General features: G+C 40.1%; 1 protein-coding gene across 5 annotated transcripts; it reads right to left on the bottom strand.

Moving 5' to 3' along the window:
- Positions 1-68: 68 nt before the first annotated feature.
- kidins220b (kinase D-interacting substrate 220b) lies at positions 69-23,924 on the bottom strand. 5 transcript variants are annotated; one of them, XM_073856082.1, is made up of 30 exons: positions 23,755-23,924; positions 22,240-22,396; positions 22,033-22,131; positions 20,646-20,744; positions 20,380-20,478; positions 18,963-19,064; positions 18,689-18,787; positions 18,402-18,599; positions 17,945-18,043; positions 17,758-17,856; positions 17,067-17,165; positions 16,806-16,983; positions 16,514-16,676; positions 16,169-16,350; positions 15,900-16,065; positions 15,664-15,815; positions 15,234-15,523; positions 12,843-12,983; positions 10,905-11,142; positions 10,593-10,684; positions 10,086-10,230; positions 9,821-9,983; positions 7,942-8,120; positions 7,629-7,849; positions 6,883-7,005; positions 5,146-5,178; positions 2,619-2,756; positions 2,438-2,536; positions 1,962-2,177; positions 69-1,868 (listed from the first exon to the last, which is right to left on the bottom strand). In XM_073856082.1, the coding sequence occupies exons 2-30, from the start codon at positions 22,369-22,371 to the stop codon at positions 756-758; spliced, it is 5,157 nt and encodes a 1,718-aa protein (XP_073712183.1). In that variant the 5' UTR covers positions 22,372-22,396; positions 23,755-23,924; the 3' UTR covers positions 69-755. The 5 variants fall into 5 exon arrangements, with proteins under 5 accessions (XP_073712183.1, XP_073712184.1, XP_073712185.1 ...); XM_073856083.1 differs by having other exon boundaries at positions 5,146-5,175; XM_073856084.1 differs by lacking the exon at positions 5,146-5,178.
- Positions 23,925-24,062: the final 138 nt, after the last annotated feature.

Here is a 24,062-nt window from a genome sequence, read left to right as displayed (position 1 = left end):
TACAGAACAGTAAAATGTTCATCATGTCTATCATTTATTTGTTTAAAAAAAATCTCAAGAACGATACAGGCTGTCAATGAAGATTTATTTCACTCCATTCTGAACATCAAACACTTTTTGGCTCTACAGATGGTTATCAATAACAACACAGTTACCTGCTAAAGACTAACACCAAGGGGCATGCAATACGTATTTCCTAATTCAATACTCAGTGCAGGTTGACCCATGCTTGTCACTGCTTATGTACTACTGTCACTACAGCACAATACTAGTGTGCTTGCGTGCAATAAACTATTCAATACAGCACATTTCCAAACCAGATGTATAATTACTAATGGATGAAGTCTTATATACATAGTTTTTAATGGACACAAAGTTTTGGTACTGTTTAATGCTTTAATTGCTGTATGCTAAGTTTTATTGTGACAAAGGTAAAAACAATCTTTTCCTTCGGGAGACTGCTGAAACTTCCTACAGCTGTGTATGAATTTATCCATACTATATTTAGAAATGCATGCATAATTAATTGAGCTATTAATTTTGTACGAATTTTGCACTTACAGTACTGAGACAGGTACGATGGTGAAGCACTGTAGTTAAAGGACTATGTGAATGAAAACCACTTTAACATTTAGAAACAACACAATCACTATTACACACATTTAAGCGTTACACCAAACATGCGCTGTCATCACAACAACAGGCCATATTGATTGGCTAAGACCAGACACTACTACAGTAGATCAAGATGTTGCCTACAGGATGCTTTCTCGCTCCTCTCCAAAGGTAACGGTGTCCGAGGACACTCTGAGGATCTCCGGGGGATCTCCAGGGTTAAGCCCCCTCTTCAAATGCACCACACGGACATTCTCGTTTTGGGTGGTGCTGGAACTAGGAGTTATGATGACATCACTACCAGTAGTGGTGGAGCTATCTGTCGGCTGGCGAATGTTGTTACCTTGTTGGGCGTTTGTGTTGTTATTGAGGGTGGTGTTGCTGGGTGTCAGGTTGAGGTTGTAGCTCTTAGAGGAAGGCCAGCTCTCCTCAGGGCTGCTGGCCAGAAGACTGCACTGGTCCTCGGAGCAGATGGACATGCGAGCGATAGCTGGGTCTTGGAGGCCACTCAGACTATTGGGCAGTCCTCTCTTTCGGGCCGAATTCTCCTCATCTAGCTCAATCAGGTTAGCCCTCTCGGATTGCGACAGGTCGGCCTCTTCGTCTTGCAGGGAGTGGTTGGGCGAGCTTTCGTTAGAGCGGACACCCGAGTCGGAGGAATCCTTCTTGTCTGAAAGGTAATCTTTACCTTTGCCGAAAGCTCGATCTCCAGCATCAGGAGCTTTAGGCTCTGGTTTCTTTCCGTCCTTGAGGAGAGGAGCATTGTCAGACTCTTCTGACTCTTCGTCATCACTAGTCAGCTTCTGATAGCGTGAACCACCAGCGGCCTTTAGCTTCAAATCAGCACCCTGGAAGAGACCCACCTTCTCACCAGATGTCTTGCGTCCCAGTAAGGACTTCGATGACCCATGATCGACTTTCTCATCTTCTTCTGTAATGGGATCTAAAGTATCTCCTGTGGGGAAGTCGGTGGTATCTGTTGCCGATTTGGTGCTTCCTCGTTTTGAAGCGGTTTTGCGCCCATCCTGTTCAACTCCATCCTTCCGCTTATCTTCTAAGCTAGAGGGCATCACACCAGGAAAAGGGGGCACAGGCTTCTCCATTCCACTGCCTAACTCGATCTGAGACATTGAGGCGATGTATTCCTCATAGGCGTTGCGATACTCTGCCTGCTGTTTGTCGGTTAGCTTGCAAATTTCATTGGAGGACTCTTGAGAGTTTAGGCTGGACATGCTGGGCGTACGGTGGGTGGCCTACATAGGGTAAAGATACCAGGATGCTTGTTATTATACCCAATAAGTGCATAAAATTAAATAGCTTGGAAAATGACATGGATAGATGCTTACCATCCATGCAGGGGCGGCATGCCTAGGAGGTTCATCTATGCCCACATTACTGAGCTCCTCAAAGCTGAGGTTAAAGTTGTACATGGGTGAGGTGTCCGTGTTGCCCGCTCCTCGGAGAGCAGAGGATCCAGCATGTCTGGAAGGCTCTATGCTGCCCTGCTCGCTGGGAGCCTCCTCATGCAGGACTTGGCTCTCCACCTGACGGAGCTCCATCACCTGCATAACACCATACTCCATTACAACAGTATCTGGCAGTGCGTGTTTACTACAAGTACGATTTGAACAATAATATAAAACATGACCAAAAACCCAAGTTTACTTGAATTCAATTTTGAAAATGAAACATCTCTGAACTAAATCTAAAAGCTCTTGTCATATATATTCAGCACTTCATTTCAGCCTACCGAGTTATGCGAACAATAAAACAGCTTGAATAAGAAACTACACACTGAAATAACTCGAGGATAAATACTTACAGTTGTTCTGAAAAGCTGCCAATCTCCAAAATTCATGTTCATTTCTTTCTTCAGCTCATCAATGACGCATTGAGACAGAACTCGGCCGTTTATGTTTGCCTGAGAAATCACAAAAAAGAATGTTGTGCAAAACAAGATACTCTTTCTCACAAAACCCTACATATACAAGTACACATCTTACCTTCTTAATGGTGGCGGTATACTGGGACAGCATGCTCTGGTCCATGCCATCGATAAGTCTGACACGTTCACACACGACATCAGTGCTCATTGAGCTGAGGAGCAAGGATGGGGTGCCTGACACCACCGAGGCAGAGCCCTGGTACACACAACACACAAACTTATTATTGTTACTCAACTACAATAACATTAAGGGGGTGTGCACACCAAAGGTTTAAACGCGGCTGAAAATGCCAGCGGGCGCCGACTGCCAGCTTTTTCAGCTGTGCGCTTTGGTTGCTGTGATACATTTACTTTGTTTATCAGTCTTGAACGATGCGCCGGTTGGTTGTTGTGATATTTATCCCCCCCTCCTTCACTGTGATTGGACGGCCGTGTGAGAACTGACATTGACGAGCTGAGCTTTTCACCCAAAGTTGAATATTTTTTAACTCTCAGCACTGAGCGTGGAAAAACCGTTGAGCGCTGGCTTTCAGTGCGGAAAAAACGCCAGCTGCTGGCTTTTTTCTAAAGCGCCGCGCTTCCATTGGAAAAAATTGAAATCATAGCTTTGGTGTGCACGCTACTTTAGCATAAGCCTATGGACCGATATCACATGGAATTATTTGGTTACCATGCTGATTGTTAGAAGATTCAAACTACCAAAGGGGTTAAAAAAATTTAAAGTAAAATTTAAGGAAGTGAGGAATCAAAGAGAGTATGTATGCATTAAGTATTGTTGATTTTAAAGAGGCCTATATTAGTGCAATATCATGATATGGTTCGGATACATTGCCAAGACAGAGATACTAGAAATAAAAGTTTAAGAGTTTGAGAAAGAGTTTGTTAGTGCAGGGGTGTTGCATCCACAACTATAACACGTGTTTATATAGTTTTAAGGCATTAAGTGTTACGTTGCTTTCAAATAGCTACATCTAATTATAAAAAAAAATGATGACCTACAGTAGGTGGACTATAAATACAGTAAATATAAATACAGTCCTCCATTAAGGGAAAGTCGGAGTGGCACCTGGCTTCTATACTTTTTAAAGTTCACCATCGGGTTTGATAGAAACCCCAAAAAGTTTAGCATCCAGGCCATGCTGTGCACGAGGCAAATTATTTCAACGCCTGCTTGAACAGGCATCATTGAAACAAATGCATCACCACAACTTAAAGGGTATAGAGGAAAAGAGAGAAATCTGTAATATTTTATAAGCTTGAAAGATTTCTTTGGAAGATGTGATAGGGGGCAGAGAAAATTTTGGGGAAGGAGCAGAGGTCAAGTTTGATATTTAAAGGAACACGCCCACATTTTGGGAATTCAGCCCACTCACCGCACCCCCCAGAGCTAGACAAGTCCACACATACCCCCCCCATCCCCGCACGTGCCGCAACGCCGTCCGACGCAGCCCCCGCCAGCCCAGCCCAGCACAAAGACCCGAAGTAAATGGCTCCAGCCAGCACACCGCTCCCAACAAGCGACAAAACAATGCGAACATTTTCCCATTTATATGTTGTGATTTGTATGAGACAAAGCAATCTTCCAACAGCCCACATACAGGGAACTAGACTCTCAGAAGCAGTGCTTCATCTTTTGAGAATATAATTCCCTGTATGTATACGGTTAAAAGATGGCTTTGTCTCTTATGACCTTTTTATTTGTACACAGTGTGACTATACAAATCACAACATATAAATAGGAAAATGCTGCACCACTCTGTCACTTATTGGAAGCAGCACGCCAGCTGGAGCCATTCACCCCCAGTCCCCGTGCCAAGCCAAGCCAGCAGGGGTGCGCCAGACAAAGTTACGGCACACACGGGGATGAAAAAGATATGCATGGACCCATCCAACTCTGGGGGATACAGTGAACAAGCCGAATTCCCAAAATGTGGGCGTGTTCCTTTAACCAACTAAATTAAGTTATATCTATAAGGTACTATTTACATACAAGCAGGGGTTAATTTAGGACTTTTGCAAGTGGGGGAAGCTGATGGTGTTACTTGGGCCATAAAACAAAGTCACCCCAGTCATATAATCCCAAAATAATGTCTATATGATATGTGTTAATACAGTGCATAATTCTTGCTTTTGGCTAAATGGTTACTTGATTTCAATGGATCTATTATTTGCACATTTGGTTACATTTTATTGGATCATTTCACTGTAATAGAGAGTGAAAACCATTGACTGTTTAGTTGAACATTCGGGGAGCACACAGAAAATAAAAAATGGCCAAATTGCCAAATATTCTTTTCTTTTATTCATCCAAAGTGCCAGAATTTGCTTCATCCCAGTTTAACCCCAGCAAACCACATGTGACCGAGTACTAATCCGTAAAGTTAATCGACATATTTTCAATTTAACATTTACAGCTGACTTCAAAACTCCTTCCCCGCTAAGGGGTGTGTGATTTTATCCACTGTGCATGCTGGGATGAGAGTGTTTAGAGCTCTGGATTAAGGTATTGTGTTTGCGAAGGCATGTGAGGAGGGCGGCATCAGCAGAGCAGCAGAACTTAAGCAGAGTCTGGAAGGATTTAGTACCTGCTTCTTTTTCAAAGACGGTACTTTACCCTGCTTGAGGAGAGAGAGGAGAGACAGAGGTGGAAATCGTGAGGGAACCACAATTCAAGTCATGTTGACGAAAGAAAGAGAGGAGTTTATACAAGAAGCAGTTGAGTCTTTCTCTGTGGCATTTGGGAACTGGTGGCCTTCGGAAAGCTCCGGTGAACATTAGTGCATCTGGTGACTAGTGCAATGCTAGTTTGAACACTGTTGAGCTGTCACAAATGGGGTAAATGTACCCAAACCCTGTCACATATCACAGTTACAAAAGCATTCTATCGTTAGACTGTTAATATAGGCCAAATCCTAGTGAGTTGCCTACAGAGGCAGCATTTTGGATTTTTCCAAAATTGATTTTTTTAAAACATACGCATAAGCATTGTCCATAAAGGCAATCCCAGAATGCATTGCAATAATTAACGAAAACATTATTTTTTTAGAAAAATATGTCACTAAAAATGGCTTGTGTGTGTGCTATGCATTTTTATATTTGATATACTTGCTTTTATATATGCTAATGGTCCAATCAGATTCAATGATTGTGCTAAGCTATGCTAAAAGTGCTAGCAACAGACCCGGAGATCAGCTGAATGGATTCCAAAACAGTAAGAATCCAATGTTTAAAGGAATAGTCTACTCATTTTCAATATTAAACTATGTTACCACCCCAACCAAGAATTTTTAACACATCCCTCCATCATCCGTGCGCGCGCACGCAAGCGCCGGAGCGCGCCGCGACACCCCGACAGCACCCAGCCCAGCCCCATTCATTCATTCAATGGAACCAATCAGAGACAAAGCTAGAAGTGACCAAACACATCAACGTTCTTCCCATTCAAGACGAGCAGCTACACGAGCAAGTTTGGTGGTACAAAACAAAACGTAGTGCTTTTCTAAGCGGTTTTAAAAGAGGAACTACACTGTATGGCGCAATAGCACCTTTGGGAGCACCCCGACTCGCCTGAAAAGTCCGCTCCCCTTCTCCCTCTCATAATAGGAGAGGGAAGGTGTTACTGCGCCGAGTTGAAGTACTCCCAAAAGTGCCACCACGCCATAAAACACAGTTCCTCTCCCAAATCCTCCCAGAAAAGCGCTACGTTTTATTTTGTACCACCAAACTTGCTCGTATAACTACTCGTCTTAAATAGGAAAAACGTTGATGTGTTTGGTCACTTCTAACTTTATCTCTAAATGGTACCATTGAATGAATGGGGCCAAGCTAAACGCCATCGAAGCGTCGCAGCGCGCCCCAGCGCCCACGCGCACGCACACAGACGACAGAGGGATGCATCAACTCCTCCCAGTCAAGGCAATAACATAGTTCAACACCGAAAATGAGTAGACTATTCCTTTAACTCTAGGGGAGTTGAAATATGAGCATATTTTCAAAAAAAGTGGGATGTCCCTTTAAGATGTATTATATATGCTGTCTATGTAGGCAGAATACAACTCACTAGGTTATATCTGGACCAACAACTTTGAAATAAGTGAAAAGAGCAGTAGAGGAACAAGGAAATATAAGAGGTAGAAAAACATTTAATGTTTTATATGAAAACATTATCCGCAGGGCAAAAATTAAACATTAACTGCGGAACAGAAGAATGCCACCAAGCGAAACTTTAACAGGATGTAAACATCCTTTCTCCTACAACACTACTTCTATGCCGTTTCAACGAGCACAAAGCCCAACAGCTATTGTTTATGACTAGTACTTACGGGTCCAATGCTAGGGTCCTTGGGATAGCCGGTTTTAATGAAGGTGCGTGGAAGAACATGAGCGGGGATGGAGCTGCCAGCGTACTGCCGTGGCAGCTGGTAAAGATGTTGGGGGAAATATGGCTGGCAGACCAAGTGTGAAGGAAACAAAAAATTTAGGGAATGAAACAATAACACAAAAGCAGAAATACTTAAATGCAAACTTGTAAAATAAAATGAGGCTCGCACACACATATGCATTCTCCTAACATGCATTGAATAAATATGTTGGGTGCCATACAACATGCACTAAACAACCCCTGTTTGTTACATCAGAGGTTTTGACGCGAGAAAAAAACAAGACTGAACACAAATCATTGAAAAATGACAATAAAATGAAGAAAAACAATAACTGGAACACGAGCAGAGGGAGATGAATGAATAATAGTCTGGGTGGGCATGTGGAAAATGTTTGAGGTGTGTCTTTGATCAGGGGACTTCCCCTTATCTATTAACAAGCGCACATGCTTGGTAAACTCCCTAAAGAAAAAGTTCAGCCTAAAACCCAGCTGAGCCATCAATTTACACCCGACACTATTTACCAGTTCCACCTCAGTGTCCCCTGAAGAGATGATAAATCGAGCTCCTAATAATAGAACACTGGATTAAAGCTAAAACATCCTTTCTGATTCTCCTTCAATCTTTCAGGATACAGTGAACCTAATCAGAAATCCAAAGCTGTGTGTTATCGGTGAAGTGTCACTCACCCTGTTGTAGAACGGGTGTTGTGGCCCAGCCATGCCGCTGAAATAGGCGCTGTGAGGCTGAGGAGTCACACCCGGCGGGTTATATGGGCCGTTGTAGGACGCAGTAGGAGAGCAGGCAGAGGACTGCTGGCTGTAGACTGATATTGGGCGGCCCTCTTGCAAGGGCAGTGTGGGATAGGTGACACCTCCCATGTTTACCTGCTCCCGGGCAGCACGCACATCTGAAACAAAAAATTTGATTATTCTGAGACTACATAAAATAAACGTAAAGTTTCCTTTCAGTTTATTTGTAGCTAACATATAGTTTTTTTACCTGCAATAATTTCTCGGAGTTTAGGATCTAAATTAACCGTGCAGGGGAGGAACGTGCGAATGTCTCGAGCTGTTAGCACCGGTGTACGGGACGAGAGGAAGACCTCAAAGCTCCGAACATCTCCATCTATCTCCAGCAATGGCTCCACATCTTTAGTGGTTGGAATGTTCTTGGAGATTCTGTTAGGGAGAAAGTTACAACATGGACATGAGGAAAAATCTCTATAATACAGGGTTCCCACACCTTAGATTCAAGAACCTTTTAAAGACTTTCCAGGTCCAATACCCTCAAATTCAAGGACTAAATGTGGGGACACATTTCAAGTGAGAGCAAGGTTACATTGTGTTACCCTTTAAGATACACTGTTACAGTTCCCTTTTGAGGGAACTTGCGCTGCGTCACTGTGGTGACACTTTGGGGACGCCTCCAGGGGTAAGTACATCTGAACGTGTATATCAAATTCAACCAATGATGAGGCTTAACGACAAAGACAGGGTGATGCGGGAGCCAGGAAGTATATCACTATCTGAAATATTACAGGGACGCAGGAAGTATGGCAAGGGAGACGCAGCGTCTCGTTCCCTTCTCAGGGAACAACAGTAACATACGTAACCCGAGACGTTTTCATGTGTAATCACAACTATGCAAAAAGCATTTTGGTATGAATCAACATTCGCATACAGAAAATAAACATTTAAAGCGAACAGTTTAGCTTAACAAGTCTAGAATTTGTATGATATTATCCTACACTACACAGGGAATAATATGGATTTTTTCCCCAGAAAACTTCTTGCATATAATAGATTCAAGATCTTTCAATGACCTGTATCTATATATGTATATTTTCAAAAACTTCCCAGGGCCTTAAATTTTTTTCCCCAGATTCACAAACTTTCAAGGATTTCAAGGACCCGTGGGAACCATGATATCATTTTTAAATTGGTTAACGTTATTGTCGCACGTGGGGCAGCCGTGATATTTCTACTTAAACAATACGGTTTTTGTGAGATTGGCTGGTTATTATACATCCAGGCATAAATTACATTGAGCTTCGCCAGATGAAACAAAGACATGATGGTTTTATTTAAACTGAAAATGATGCTGATATAACTCATGAGCATGAGCAGCATAATACTGCATCTCAATTTCATTTTGTGTTACTGGGGAAGAAACACGGAGACGGCCAGTGTCAACAAAATACGGGAACGTTACCGACGTTCTGGAGGACAAACCTCTTCATAAAACCACAAACTTCATATGTTTCCACTTAATCAGAGCTCAGGGTTTTTAAAAATTTTCTATAAACCCCTCAAAATGTCAGAATACACCCATGCTGGGAATACATCTCATTTTAACGATTGGGTACAACAAGGATCTCACAATGAGATGGAATGTGTAGAATCGGTACAATAGAAATTGAGCTCTGATGAAGTCTTGTTTGCATGAATAGCTTAATCTGACTAATCACCATTGGGAAGCCTATCTAATGATCTGGGCCTGCTTTCTTTGGCTTTCTTTGAAATTCTGTGGCCTCCCATTATTTTTTTCCAGGAAGTCTCCCAAAGGACACATTTTTCATTACAACCCTAATGCGCTATCTAGCAAACTACACACAAAGAAATGTAACAATCATACAGGACCAAAAAAGTGATTACATAAGATTACAACACATGCACAAGTTTATTAGAAGTTTTGTTAAGAAATTCAAAATGATCTAGCTACTTGATATCAGGTTTACCAGTGTGTACCATTCAGCTGATTTTTTTGAAGACATACAGGCCAGCTATGTGTAACTGAACTGTATTTTATATGTGCTTATGCTTTAAAAGACATAATGGATTTAGTAATAAACAGCATCATGTGTTGATAAAGGCCATACCTTTCATAGATGGTCTTTAAAGTGGTCTGATCTGGGATGCCATCCGTCTCCTCTAGGTACAGCATGAGCCAGGATGTGCGATACGGCCACTGCTCAGTCAGGTTGATCCAGGATGCGAGTCGATCCCAGTTAAAACTTATCTGATTGGCCCTCAACAAACGGCCTAAACAAGGGGGCCCAATGTTATATCAGTGAATGACTTTAAGTCCACAATTTATTTTAATGATGGGTTTATTTTGGGAATCCTTAAAGCTTTAATGCTGACCTGTGACAGACACAATGTTAAGCAGTCGTCTCAGTGTCTGGGGGCTGATGTCACTGAACCAGTCCTCAGTCACGAGCAGTTTTGTAAGGTCGAATGACATTTGACGTGTGACCGATCTCTGCATCTGTCTGCGACGGTAAGTATCCTGAAAAGGGATGAGCGAGGTTAGACTTAAATTGAATTTATTATTTAGTAAATCAATGGCATTAAATGAAGAAAAATATTACTAGAGAAATGCTGTGATGTGATATTACTACATCACGTGTGCTTGCATTACTATTATATTGGATTATAACAAAAAAAGAGAAAACCAAGATGTGGTGCAGATCCCCAAACTATAGATTGAATCAACACATACATTTCAAAAAGTTCAAATTGCAAAATCATTTTCATATATGTAATTATAACACATATGCAATGCTCAATTGTTTGAATTGCCCTTCAGCAGACTTAGCATTTGGTTTCAACAGCTTGACTGAATTAAAGCAATATTTTTGGTCAGCTTACCCTACGATTTAGAGTGGTCTTGCTGCCAAACTTAGTCTGTTCGCCCAAGCTGTTCTGAGATAATTTTCTGTCCAACTCTTCATGCCAGCCGCCTATAGAAAAATTAAAAACAATAAGACATTTGTTATTCTTGATAAATTAAATTTCTTACCTATGTATTTATCTAAATCAGCTGCAGTTGCAGTCACACCGTATTTTGTCATTAGTCCCATTCTCAATGTGAACTTTTAACTATACCGTCATCCAAAAACGTGATGTCACAAATAAAATTAGGTTTAGACCATATTGCAAAACAGTAAATTTTACACAAACCCTCAGAGTTGACGGTTTCTCCATTAGCAGGAGCTAGCGCACACATCTTCTTTGCGCTGCTGAGGCCGCGGCTGTTGAGAAACACAGGCAGGTGGACGATGTTGCGCATGTAGTCGTGACCGTTGATGTTGGAGTCACGCAGAACACTGTTGAGGTTCTGATTTATGGCTTTAATGATGATGTGAGGGTCACTGGCAAAGATGGAGATGAAAGGACCTTTGGAGAACAGCACCCTCACCTGATTGAAAAGGCAATTACAACAGTGGCCATTTACTTTTCTAAAAAATACCAAGGGTTTTATATTAGGGATGGGACGGTTAGAAATTTTCATATCATGATTATAGTGACCAAAGTTATCACGGTTATCAATATTATCATGGTTTTCTTAAATTGAGATGGAAATGTTCAAAAAGAACTGATACACACACTGAAAACATTTTAACATTTTATTTTTGAAAATCAGCAAACAACCAATACAATTAGCAGCTATATGCACTTTTTTTTAAAGCATAAACATTAAATCAGGGGTGTCCAGCCTTTTTTGTGTGGCAATCTACTTTAAAAATGATGAAGCCTACAAGACCTACCTGCTAAAAAACATTTTTTAACAAAATTTTATAATAACACTTTAAATGTGTGTAAGGAGGAGTATCTCTACGTTGAATTTAGGGCTGTCACCATTACTCCATTCTTTTTGAGGAGTTAAAAAACTCAGAAATTTCGCCATCAACAAACCAAGAGAAGCATTATTTTCCATAACACCACGCGCAGCCTGAGGAAATCTTGAGTTTCGTTTGAGCGGAACCAAAAAGTCAGCCGCGACAGCGGAGTTAGCAACATACCTACTTATAGCGGAATAGCGGAGATGCGGTTTTGATGAAATAAACTAGAAAATGACAACATTATCAGACGCATCTCTTTCTCTCTCTCTCTCGTTCGGTCGATCGATCGCGCGCACATACACCGTGCGTGTGGATTAACTCCCGCAAGAATGTGTATCCAAATTTCGGAAGTCAGACGACTCAGCTGCAGCAGGCAGGCATAAGATTTATAAAAACACACTTGAGAAAAAATGCGCAGCAACTCAAAAAGACTTGTTTCTAAGATCATAATGCCAATTAGGCGCTTTGTTTTCCGAAGCTCGTGGAGACGTGGAGCAGCATACACAGTTATTAACTTATGTGCAATCTACCGGCATTGCATTTGCGATCGACTGGTCGTCTTGGACACCCCTGCATTAAATGAACATTAACATGGAGCCCTGAGATGTATGAACCCGTTTTAATGAACAGTACCTTAAATAAGAACATCAAATGCACACATAAGCAACGCATTAAAACACACTGCACATGTTACTGTCTTCCGCCACGCCTTCTCGTGCAAAACCCAATGTTGCATGCGCGCGCCTGCGTCAAGCTGATTCTGGATGGACAGGTTTACCGCGAGTTTTCAAAATCACGGTAATCAAACACGGTTATAATGATAATTACATTTTAAACGATAATACTAACCGTCAGGACATTTTATCATGGTTAATCGTGAAACCGGTAATCGTCCCATCCCTAATACAAATTACAGGATTTATAAGAATGTACTTAGGCAATAATTTTAGTAATTTAGTAATTTTATAATCAGTACATCAGAAGAAAGCCTAGGATTTTTTAAGTGTATATTCACATAAAATAAATGTATAACTCATTGATACCACCGCTCCAGTTGGTGGGAAAACAACAAGTCTATTCATTAAGCAATAAAATTTCTTTATTAGACTTATTGCATTCTGGCTCTAGAAGACCATTTCCTCGAAATAACCTAACCAAAGGAATTACTGCTTATAACACAAATTTGTGACCACAGCATGACAGTTTAAAGTTGATGCTTAAGGAGACACACAGGTGTACACACTAAGTAAAATATTATGTGTCAATCAATACTCACAGTGTCTAACATCTGTAACACTTTGTCCTGTTCACAGGAGTCCAGACCATCGATAATGACGACTAGACGTGTCTGATTCTGGGTAAATCCATCTATAGTCTTGGCCATCTTAGCCATGAGCTCCACTTCATTCTTCAAGACCTAAGGAGAAAACATTTTAGGCGATTATATGAATAGCTTGCACTATTTATTTATGAATAGCTATGAATCTAGACCTCTAGTGAAGTTTTTTCTGGACCAGAATAATTCAAGGACACTCCATCTTTAGAGTTTTAACGGATGTAATGATACTTGACCTTCTGTGCAACTTAGTTAACATGATCAATATCACACATTTGTTTATTTGATAAGTGTCGGAGTTTCTCTTTAAGCATTTTCCCACCATGGGTGCAGCAGGCACAATTATATTATGCGACTTTCAATAGCTGGGGACTATTTCATTGCGCCTCCTAAAGTCATGGTACAGCAGCAATGTGCTTGATTATTACACCAGAATGAGAGTATAGTTCCTAGCCATATCGGCCTAAAACATCGCAACTTTTAATTTTACGTCAGTCTTAGTACACGATGTAAATACAAAAGAGTCTCTTGGTTATCTTTGAGCGTGATGCTAATGGTCTAATCAAGAGTCAATGAATTATGCTAAGCTATGCTAAAAGTGATATCGCCAGACTCGCAGATCCAAAAAGTTTAAACTCAATTGTTTAACTCTAGGGGAAAAAAAAAGTGTCCCTTTCAAATATCTGGGAAAATATCGGAAAACTACGGAAGTCGAGAGAGGACATGCACTATTATTATTTTTCCTTGAGGGTTGATCACGACTTAATTTCTTTAATTAAGTGACTGTTTGTTGACTTTCAGTCATTCCATTTAAATGCTGTTAAAAGTAGAAACGTGTGTATTATTGAGTAACTTAAAGACGGTCCCTAAATTCACCACTGTAAAATTGTAAGTATTGACAAATCTATTTCAGCTTGAGCGAATCTCTGATCCAAGTAAAATCTAATTTGTTTATCCATGCTAATTTAGCAAAATATGCTTTTGCTGTTTAAAAACAAAACAACACTTCTATCGAGTACACGTAAGCTTTAATCACATCTCAAGAATACGACTTTTGTTATGTTGAGATTAGGGATGTTAACAATTAATCGATCTTCGATTAATTGTCGATAAGAATTAAATCGATAAAACTTAACGATTGTCGAAAAAGCAAGCACGTGTGTCCGGCGCCTGCGCAAAGCACATACACAGCTGGTGAAAAAACTAACCAAGCGCGAAGAAGTTAAACTTGCCATGATCACAATGATGCTTGATGCCAAACACACACTTGGGCTTTTTGTCCTCATTCGAGACGAGGGTGGCTGCTAACGTAACAAAATTGCATCCGCGGAGGATCTGAGAGGGTCCGATGCCGAAAATCTAAACACAGTTAGGATACTGAAAGCAAAGACCCTCTTCAGGGAAGCCTGCAAGATTAGCATAGCAGCGCAGCTGATGCTGCTTTACACAGGGAAGGCGTCCAGAAGCCGTTTTTAATAAACAGATTAAAATGAAAAACTTAAATTCTGGCAAGAAACTGTTAAATGTAAACTGTAACTGACTGTCGTTACACTCTGAACTCCCGCAACATATATCATTGATCATCATCATGACTGCGCTACACGCTAAACACTGTTGCGGGTTTTCTAATGGAAGGTTGAAGTCTTCATAACATAAGCATATTTGCTGAAAGTACGCCGCAGGTCTAAAGCTGAGGTAACGACGGGAAAAGTGCCCTTTCGTGTGCTTCTTGGATATAATTACAACAAGCTGTGTATTGACGACTCAGAAAGCGAGGTGAACATCTAGAAAAATAACACTTGATGATAATGAAACTTTTATTTTGTCATGGATGCATGCGACTGTGCGGAGTGCCCGTTATGAGGCGGAGTTTACTGTGTCTATTATATTTCGTTACGAGATTAAATTTATGATTTTTATCAAAACACCAACTACATTGACTCATTTTACAATCCCACTAGCATATTATTTAGACAAAATAAAATCTTTTAATTCGCGTGAGGAAGCTGGCGTTTTTATGCACACTTTTATGTCATTGGCTATATGTCACTGCTGTAATGGCTTATTGCACTATTACTGTTAACGATTATTCGATTGATTGATCGTTAATTTAAATGATCATCAAATATGTGAAAATGCATAATTTGACACCCCTAGTCGAGATCACGAGAAAACAACTTTTGTTATCTCGAGATAAGGAGAAATTAAGTTGTGATCACGATAAAACAAGCAAGCAAAAATAATAATAGTGCATGGCCTCTCTCGGCTTCCGTAGAAAACAGATATATCGGTCGATCTCTCCCTAAAACAGTAAACAAGTATAAAACTAACCTTCATAAAGCCCTCGCTCTTCAGCTTGTTCATCTTGTTGGCAGCACTGTGCAGCCTCTTCCTCTGAGAGTTAAGCACAGAATCTGTCACCTGCCACCAGGTGCGGCAGTTCACCAACAGCGCCAACCCAACAACACTCGCCATGGAAACTAGCACTGCGTTTACAGTCTGATTTTGCGCATCCACTTTGAAGAATGCAAGCAGGGCCATGCCAATAATCAAGCAGCCCAGAATGAAGAGGAAGATGACAAAAGATGGGATGCAACATGTCTTCTTCCACTTATTTTTTCCTGGGGGATTAGAGGGTCAAAGCGTTAAGGGATGTAAATACCAGTTTTTAGTAAGCTCAATTCTTCCTCCTGTAGTCAGATTTTTTACTCATTTTCTATATTAAATGAAACCGCCCACTTAAACAGGAAGATCATTTTACCTTGAGTGTCCTCGGTTTTGAACACTCTGAAAAGTCTGGTGGCCAAGAAGCCAAACTCTCTTTCGCAGGCATCTGAGAGAGTAGCGATCATTTCAGCCATGGATGTCTCACCACCCACACTGGATAACCTGTTGTAGTCTGTGAACAGAAACCTGAAAAAATAACATGTAAGATTAAAGTAAAACCAAATCAGTCACATTAAAACTAAAAAAAAAAATCAAAAAGTGAACAGAAACCTGACAGGCAGAGCCCGGGTGGTCTGTTCGGGCAGTTCTGGTGGGTTGACAAACATGAGTTTAAGCAGAAGCTCCAGATATCCAATGTGTCGGGCAAGGTGGGTGCTAATGACCCACGCCCAGTTCCAGCTCTCACCCTCACGCCTGCTCCCGAAGTACACAACCACTGTGAAAGTGAAATGTTTTAAAGCTACAGTATATACAAACACACAACTGATTTTGTCTAGATATGTGATGATGGAGCACTGAATAATTGGTCAGTTTCTTACCGAAAAACACATAAAGGAGCGCTAGGAGGGTGAGAGAGATGGCAATAGCCAGCTTTGAATCCACAGTGAAGCCGAGCACCAGAGCTACAGAGCCGCACAGCATGAGCGATAACAAAACTACCAACCAGGAAAACTGGAACAGAGGCTCCACCTGCTGCCCTGCAAATGTCTTCATCTCATCTAAGAAAGAAATATGAAGATTCGTCCACCAATGAATACACACCAGATGCGACGAATTGAGCCGTATTAAACATGTCACGCTCCGAAATAGCTAAAAAAGCTGTGAACATGAGTGAACTGTGTTTTAAAATATCCTTTCGAGGTCACTCTAAATAACGCTCATCTTCTAGTTTCTTGAGCAGGAAGGACTTGCCGCTGCCCCACTGGGCGTACAGACCCACGCAGATGGGCGGCTGCATGGTGGGCTCGCTCAGAATGTCTGCCAGAGCGCTGCTGTACAGGTCATAGCCCAGCATGTCCCCATCTGACTCTGTGGGGGACAGATGTCCTAATGGGGACAACAGAGAAGAGTCACATATTGAGAACGCAAAGTGTGGTGTCCTTACCTGCAACAACAGCAATTCTAATACATGCTTACTTGTTGAGGTTCTGAATTGCAAAGGGAACAATGACTTACGGGCTCCAAAAATTTGGGTGAGGATGCTCTTTTGGTGGCTACAGTCGATGTTGTAGGGAGTCTCTCCAGCCTTGTTGGGTCGGTAGAGCAGGCGGCCGTCTTTAGGGTTACGGAGGAGGAGCTCAGCCAGTCTGCGGCTTCGTCCACGTATGGCGATGTGAAGAGGTGTGTCCCCTTTCTGGAAGCAGATAGAGGTCCCAGATTTAATGTGCAGATCTCATCATGTTATACCTTACGCCATGACATTATTAAATGACTTACCTTGTCTACTGCTGAAACTTTTGCCCCTTTGTCCAGCAGTAGCTCCACTATTTCTATACTCCTCATTTTGGTGGCTTTGATTAGCGGAGTCTCCGAATCCTACAAATAGACCAAGGCAGATTTAAGAATGGCTCATTATAATAAAAGGAACTCATTGTATATCGAAAATGCATGTACTGTTAACATCCTGCCATATCCTGTTGTGTTCCTTATAGTCGTTCAGGTTAGAAACAGCATACGGTGAGTAAAAATTTGTATATTTAAGTAAACTGTCCCTTTAAAGGGACATTACACTTTTTTTTTAAATATGCTCATTTTCCAACTCCCCTAGAGTTAAACATTTGACTCTTACCGTCTGGTGCTAGCACTTTTAGCATAGCTTAGCACAATCCATTGAATCTGATTAGACCATTAGCTTCGCGCTAAAAAATAACCAAAGAGTTTTGATATTTTTCTTATTTAAAACTTGACTCTTCTGTAGTTACATCGTGTACTAAGACAGTTACAGAAGTCAAGTTTTAAATAGGAGACATATTGAAACTCTTTGGTTATTTTTTAGCGCGATGCTAACGGTCTAATCAGATTCAATGGATTGTGCTAAGCTATGCTAAAAGTGCTAGCGCCAGACCCGGGGATCAGCCGAATTTTTCCAAAAGAGTGGAATGTCCCTTTAAGTTTTGCTGTTCCTTACCTTAGTGGTGGTCTCTGTGTCTGGGTTACACTGCAATATGTCTCGAACCATGGTGGCATTGCCTTTTTCTACAGCCCAGTAAAGTGCAGTCTTACTTTCCTGTAATAAACAAACATTATTTGAGCACAAACGTCGAAGACATTTAATATATTTTTAAATATATAACATCATGTATATGACATATTACCTGTCCTCTGATATCAATGTCTGCGTATTTATGCAGCAGGGCTCTTACGATCTCAACATGTCCTCCTCTCACAGCTCCAATAAGCACTGTGTCACCACTCTAAAGGTATAAAACACGCACACACATACACACACATGGCCATTTAGACATACAGCAAACCAAAGGCACTACCAATAGGAATGAAGACTGGAATTAATTTTATGTAAAATGAAATGTTGGTGCAACCATTTCAGAAATTGTTGGCACTGTGAGACATGCACTGATAATTTATCGTATTCTTTATTTAATGCATTATGCACTGACTGCTGCTATTTACACATAAAGACTACTATTTACTCTACTGATATTTGACTAACAGTGGAGTGATCTTGAAAATGTCAGCATGTTCGGTTTTTAATGCATTTGCTTTCTACCTTACGCTGCATGCCATTTGTTTTTGAAACGTTATCCAACCTACCCTATCTGGGATGTTAACGTATGTGCCAGCATCCAGCAAATCCTGCACAATCTCTGTGTAGCCCTCTTTAGCTGCGATCATCAGGGCTGTGTTGCCATCCTTATCGGTCATGTTCACATTGGGGTTCCTCTTTAAAAGTTCTTTAACCACCTCTGTATAACCTCCTCTCACAGCCACGATCAGTGCCGTCATGGAGTTCTGAGTGGGAAAAATGTATAACATAAGAAAACAATAAAATACGTCTCCTCTGGCTTCTGATTCCATGCTGCTAAATGATGAGCACATACCGCCCCCTCCTGGTCAACATCAGCTCCATTCTCCAACAGGTGCATCACACAGTCGTAGTGACCCTTTCTAGCAGCCCAGATCAGTGGGGTGGTGCCGTACTAAAGGTACAGATTGACAAACTATGGTTAAATATGCAAGTCTTTACTTCTGCTACTACTTTTTATTAAAAGTCATGTGAAATATGTGAAAAAATATTTTAAATCGGACATTATTCTGTCAAAACACAATGAACTTAGCATATAATATTCTTGCAAGCACAGAATACTAGCTCACCTTATCAGAGCAGTTGACTTTGGCTCCATGGTCCAGCAAGAGTTTAACAATCTCTGCATGGCCTCTCCCGGCTGCCCAGATAATGGGATAGACACTGTATTGCTAAAATGCCATACACAATGCAGAGTTTAATTTCATCACTAAATTCATGTGCTTATTTTGTCTTATTATTATTGTGTTGCTCAATTGGTAGAGCGTTGCACTAACAACAAAAAGATAATGGGTTTCGATGCCCAGGAAACACACATATTGATAACAACGTATGAGGGCTGCATAACGATTAATCAGGACTAATCGTTTGCAGAATAAAAGTTTTTATTTACATCATATATGTGTGTGTACTGTGTATAATATAATAATAATGTATACATAAATACACACATATTCATGTATACGTTTAAGAAAAAATATATTTATAGATAAAATATTTATATAAATTATAGTTAAATATAAAAATGTATATACACTAGGGCTATCACAATGATTAAATAATCGTCTCATCGCGATTGTTTGACCTAATTGCAATGATTTCAGATCACCCCAATGATTGCACATCTTTTTAAAAAACACAAGGGGGAGCTGCAGCGCCTGTATAAACGAAACTGTATCTAAGGGCGCTCCTTAACTGACAGTGTAACGCTATACATTGCAAAGCCATTCAATACAGTGGAAAAACATAATTTAAAGAAATGCTGCAAAACTTTGATAAGTAATATGAACTGCCATGTAAACATACATTTTCAAAAACAGCAATTCCAAATTTAGGGATGGATGCTACTCTTAAGGATCTGTAAGGAATTGATTTTTTTGCAGCCACTATAGACATGTGGTCCAATAATAATATGACCTTAGTAGGATTGGCTACTATTTAAGGCTTGGTACAGTATAGTCAGTTTATTTTGATTGCATTTTTATTTTCAGGTTTTTTTCAGTATTTTCAGTTTTTTAAATATATATATTTATTAAATAATTACTTTTAAATATGTGATATGTGTATTCATATTTATAGGCAGGTAAACCTTGCAAAAGATTTAATTTAAATAATCACAACAATGTGGGAAAATTATTTAATGAACAACCAAAAAAATGTATGAGAATTAATTTTTAAAGCAAAAAAAACCAGACAATTTTCATAATCGTCACAATTTATTAGACAATTAACCGTCAGCCAATTTTCTTAACTGTGACAGCCCTACTATATACATGTCAATACTTCTTAAATATCTACATGCGTGTGTATTTATTTATACATTATTATTATACACAATACACACATATATATTATGTAAATAAAAACTTTTATTTTGCACATGATTAGTCGAGATTAATCGTTATGCAGCCCTAGCTTGAATACACCATTGGTGCCAAAATCTGGATATCTAATATCTTAAAAGGACAATTAGGTGATCCTTTTTACCTGTCCAGTGGTGTTTGGGTTTGCCCCATTCTCCAGCAGGACCCTTGCCACATCAACTCTGCCTTTATAAGAAGCCCATGTGAGGGCAGTCCAACCCCCCTGCATGACACAAAGCCATCTCATTATATCAGTCATGATGCAGGATTATGACCTTTCTTAAATGTGAATTACAGTACAAAATAAAGAACGTGAATGTGTTGCTTTTGACATAAACTTTGGTTTTATTATCGATCACTGTAGACTGCTGGGTACATCATCGCACTCACCATGTCTCTGTGCTCAATATAAGCACTGTTTTCCAGCAGCTCATTCACCACATCCACATGCCCCTCCTTAGCTGCAGAGATCAGCGCGGACCAGCAATCCTATCAGAAAAACACATAGAGAGATGCGTCGCTATGGAAACTATTGGACCAGTGGATAATGTTGCCATGGGAACAGTGATGGAGTGTGCAATAGCTATATTGTATGAAAAGCCCTAAGGCACAGTATAAGGGGCACCATACCTTACACAGGACATTAAAGCTCAGGTAACACACGCTGTTTCTGCACTTCTGATGTTAATATGGAGTACCTATAGATTAGTATTACATCATTTTTATCTCCGAAGAGTCTTTAGTTTAATCAGATTTATAAAAGAAAGATTAGCTTTACCGAATCTTTCCGATAACGTACAAAAAAATGAAGAAGGAGGAGTTATACCACGGGAGGAGCAAGTACAATTCATGCAACACTTTACAACACTGTTGAACTTATAATTCACTTCATGTTCGTGTCATTTATATAATATGCACGCGCCTATTTCCAACATAAGACTTACCGCGTGCAACTCATGACCCGGTTGGGAAAATCCAGCGCATCAAACACACACGCAAAACTCCGCTGCTACCCTGGATAATAAACTATATCCATTGTTTCCATAAGGCTGACTTTCTTCTCCTTACATCCAAAAACACACTACTTCATTCGTGCCAATGTTGAGTTTTGAAATTAAACAAAGCTGTCACGTGATATGATGTTTGCAAGTTCTAGCGTCTCCCGCTGATTGACGGGTGGGCCGGTTTTCCGGGGGAAGCGCCCATATAAAGAAGTACGTATAGAAAACCCCTGAAATGTCAGCTGGACCTGTAATCGAAAAAAACTTTCCGAAACTTGTACAAACCCTGCCGAAGTGCATTCGGCACAGAAATACTCTGCAACACGCCCAACTGCTCTTCTGACACTTTGCCTACGTTAAGCATGAGGAAACAACTCTATAACTGTGTTAATAAGTCAGAATGCTTGAAATAACATTGAACCACCCCTTTAATATTTGACAAAAAATATCAAGAAATAAAGTAACGTTTAAATATTCAAACTGACTTATGTGTCTGTCTAAGATTCTAAGTCTATCTAATTTCAAAATGCAATTTTTACAAATATTTTTGCAGGTAGGTATTGGGTGAAAAATTGGGTGTCACCACATGAAAATTTTATGTTTAGTAAGATTAGATAATTTGCAGGATATAACGCTTTAATAAATAACTTTAAGTAATTAGATATGCTCTTGAAACAAAAATTGGAAGGAGACCAGGACTGTACATGATCTGGTAGAATGGAAGTAAGTATGGAAGCTACTAAACAGCTAACAGCTAAAAAAAAACATTATCTCACCACATCATCCAAATTGACATTTGCTCCCCTTCGGATGAGCTCCTGAACAATCTCAAGACTGCCCTGCTCTGAAGCCAACATCAGAGGAGTCTGTCCATTCTGTCAATGAAATTATAAGAGACACCAAAAGAAAAAGAGATATTTTAATCAACATTTCAGCTGACCATCTTGTGTCACTTTTATGGATTTAAATTAGATAAGACTTACATCACTCCGTCCATCCACCTCTTTAAACTTGTCGAGATGGGCTTTTACAGCAGCTAGGTTCTCTTCTTCCACATAGCCGAAGAGATTCTGGATGGCCAGAGTGGTCATCTTGATGGAGGTTGTGGTGTCCATGATTGCCGCTCAACACACAGACACCCTGCATAGGGAGGCAAATGTGTTAGGAAAAGCCGAATCTGTACACCTTAAAAGGCTATTGGATTTAAGTAATCATTGATAAAGCATTATTTTGTTCCCAGCGCAATGGGAGATTGTAGACAGGCAATTAAATTTAAATGTCAGGAGAAAGGGGGCTGGCGTAGATAAATGTTATAGAGAGATAGCAGTGGTCTCCAAGTCACAGTCCTTGATAACAACCGTTTCTCTATTTATGTATAAGGACACAACACACACACACACACAACCTGTACCACCCTGTGTGCATGGAAAAAAACTAGCACAAATCGATGCAAATACATTTTTAATAATAATAATATTATTAAAGCGTTTGACCTTTATTCTGCACCGGTATGTGGCACTTCACTGAGCATTTAATTAAGGCTGGGATTTATTAAATGCAAATGCAGCAATAGACAAAGAAAATATGGCAGCTTGATGAGTCCAAGCAGCTATTTACTGCCTAAAAGTATCTATATGAACATGTGACAGTGTCTTCTGCTTTTTGTCAAATGCCTATGATGCAGATGTGACTGATGTACTGTCTGCTCTAGAATGACATCAAATGTTGTTTATGGGAAGCAGAAGGAGTGCTGGGTGGGTCTATATAGCAGAAGACTTACATTATATAGGAACCAGGCAAGTACACATACAGTCATGTTTTAGTAAGCATATAATTTTATCACTGTTGTATTTTGATGTCTGAATTAGAAACATCAATATAGACATAACAAAATATATACAGATATGTATGTATGTATGTATGTATGTATTCTGTACTATACTGATTTTGATGTTTTAGATGCACGTGTACAAGCTGACAGCAATATTAACAATATTGATATTAATAAAATTAAACTTTCATTAACCTAAAATGACAATTTAATTAGGATAAATGGGTCCTCAGGAAATAAAGCACAAAACAATTACACCTGCAACATTATAAAGTCACCTTTAGATATATACATTTAGCTGTATAAATGTTTTGTAAGTTGATACTAAAGAATGCATTTCTGTAAATAAACAGGACGGGCTGTGTCTCATCTATTACTACAAGGTCGAAATGTCTGCGTGTTGATGCACCGAATGTAATTCCCTATGGGAGAGCAGCCAATGAATCTTTATAAAACAACACCGAGCAGATTAAACAGCGGCATATTTAGTATATCAGTACAGTTACACTACAAACAAAACCTTATTCGCAGTAAATAATCAAAATGTTAGACTTTTACAGCCTGATGCTCGTGTAAACTGACATGATAAATAGTCTATGAACTGTCAATCACAAGCGGCATCAACCCACAAACGCGATTTAAACCCGATTTAAACCCTGAGCCGTACCTCACAAAGAAGAAACGTCGAAATGCTTTGCTGTATGGAGGTTCGTTTAAAGAGAGTATTTCTCTTCAGATGTCGATCCGTGGCGCTTCCTCCTATTCACCATCTTTACCAACAGCCATTTTGAGGAGGAAGGGCGAGCTGTGTGCTTCTTCCCGGAGACGGCGAGTCCCTGGCAACACACGGCGTGACGTCACGTCTATTACTCGAATCTCCTCACAAGTATGCAAAACATACACACATTTGTTAATTTTGTGGTAAATCGTAAATCTTTATGAAAAAAAACAATCGTTTATTGATTGATTTATTGA

The sequence above is a fragment of the Misgurnus anguillicaudatus genome, chromosome 18 (assembly GCF_027580225.2).
Source record: "Misgurnus anguillicaudatus chromosome 18, ASM2758022v2, whole genome shotgun sequence".
In the NCBI taxonomy this organism is placed as follows: domain Eukaryota; kingdom Metazoa; phylum Chordata; class Actinopteri; order Cypriniformes; family Cobitidae; genus Misgurnus; species Misgurnus anguillicaudatus.
This window is presented reverse-complemented; position numbering and strand designations above follow the sequence as displayed.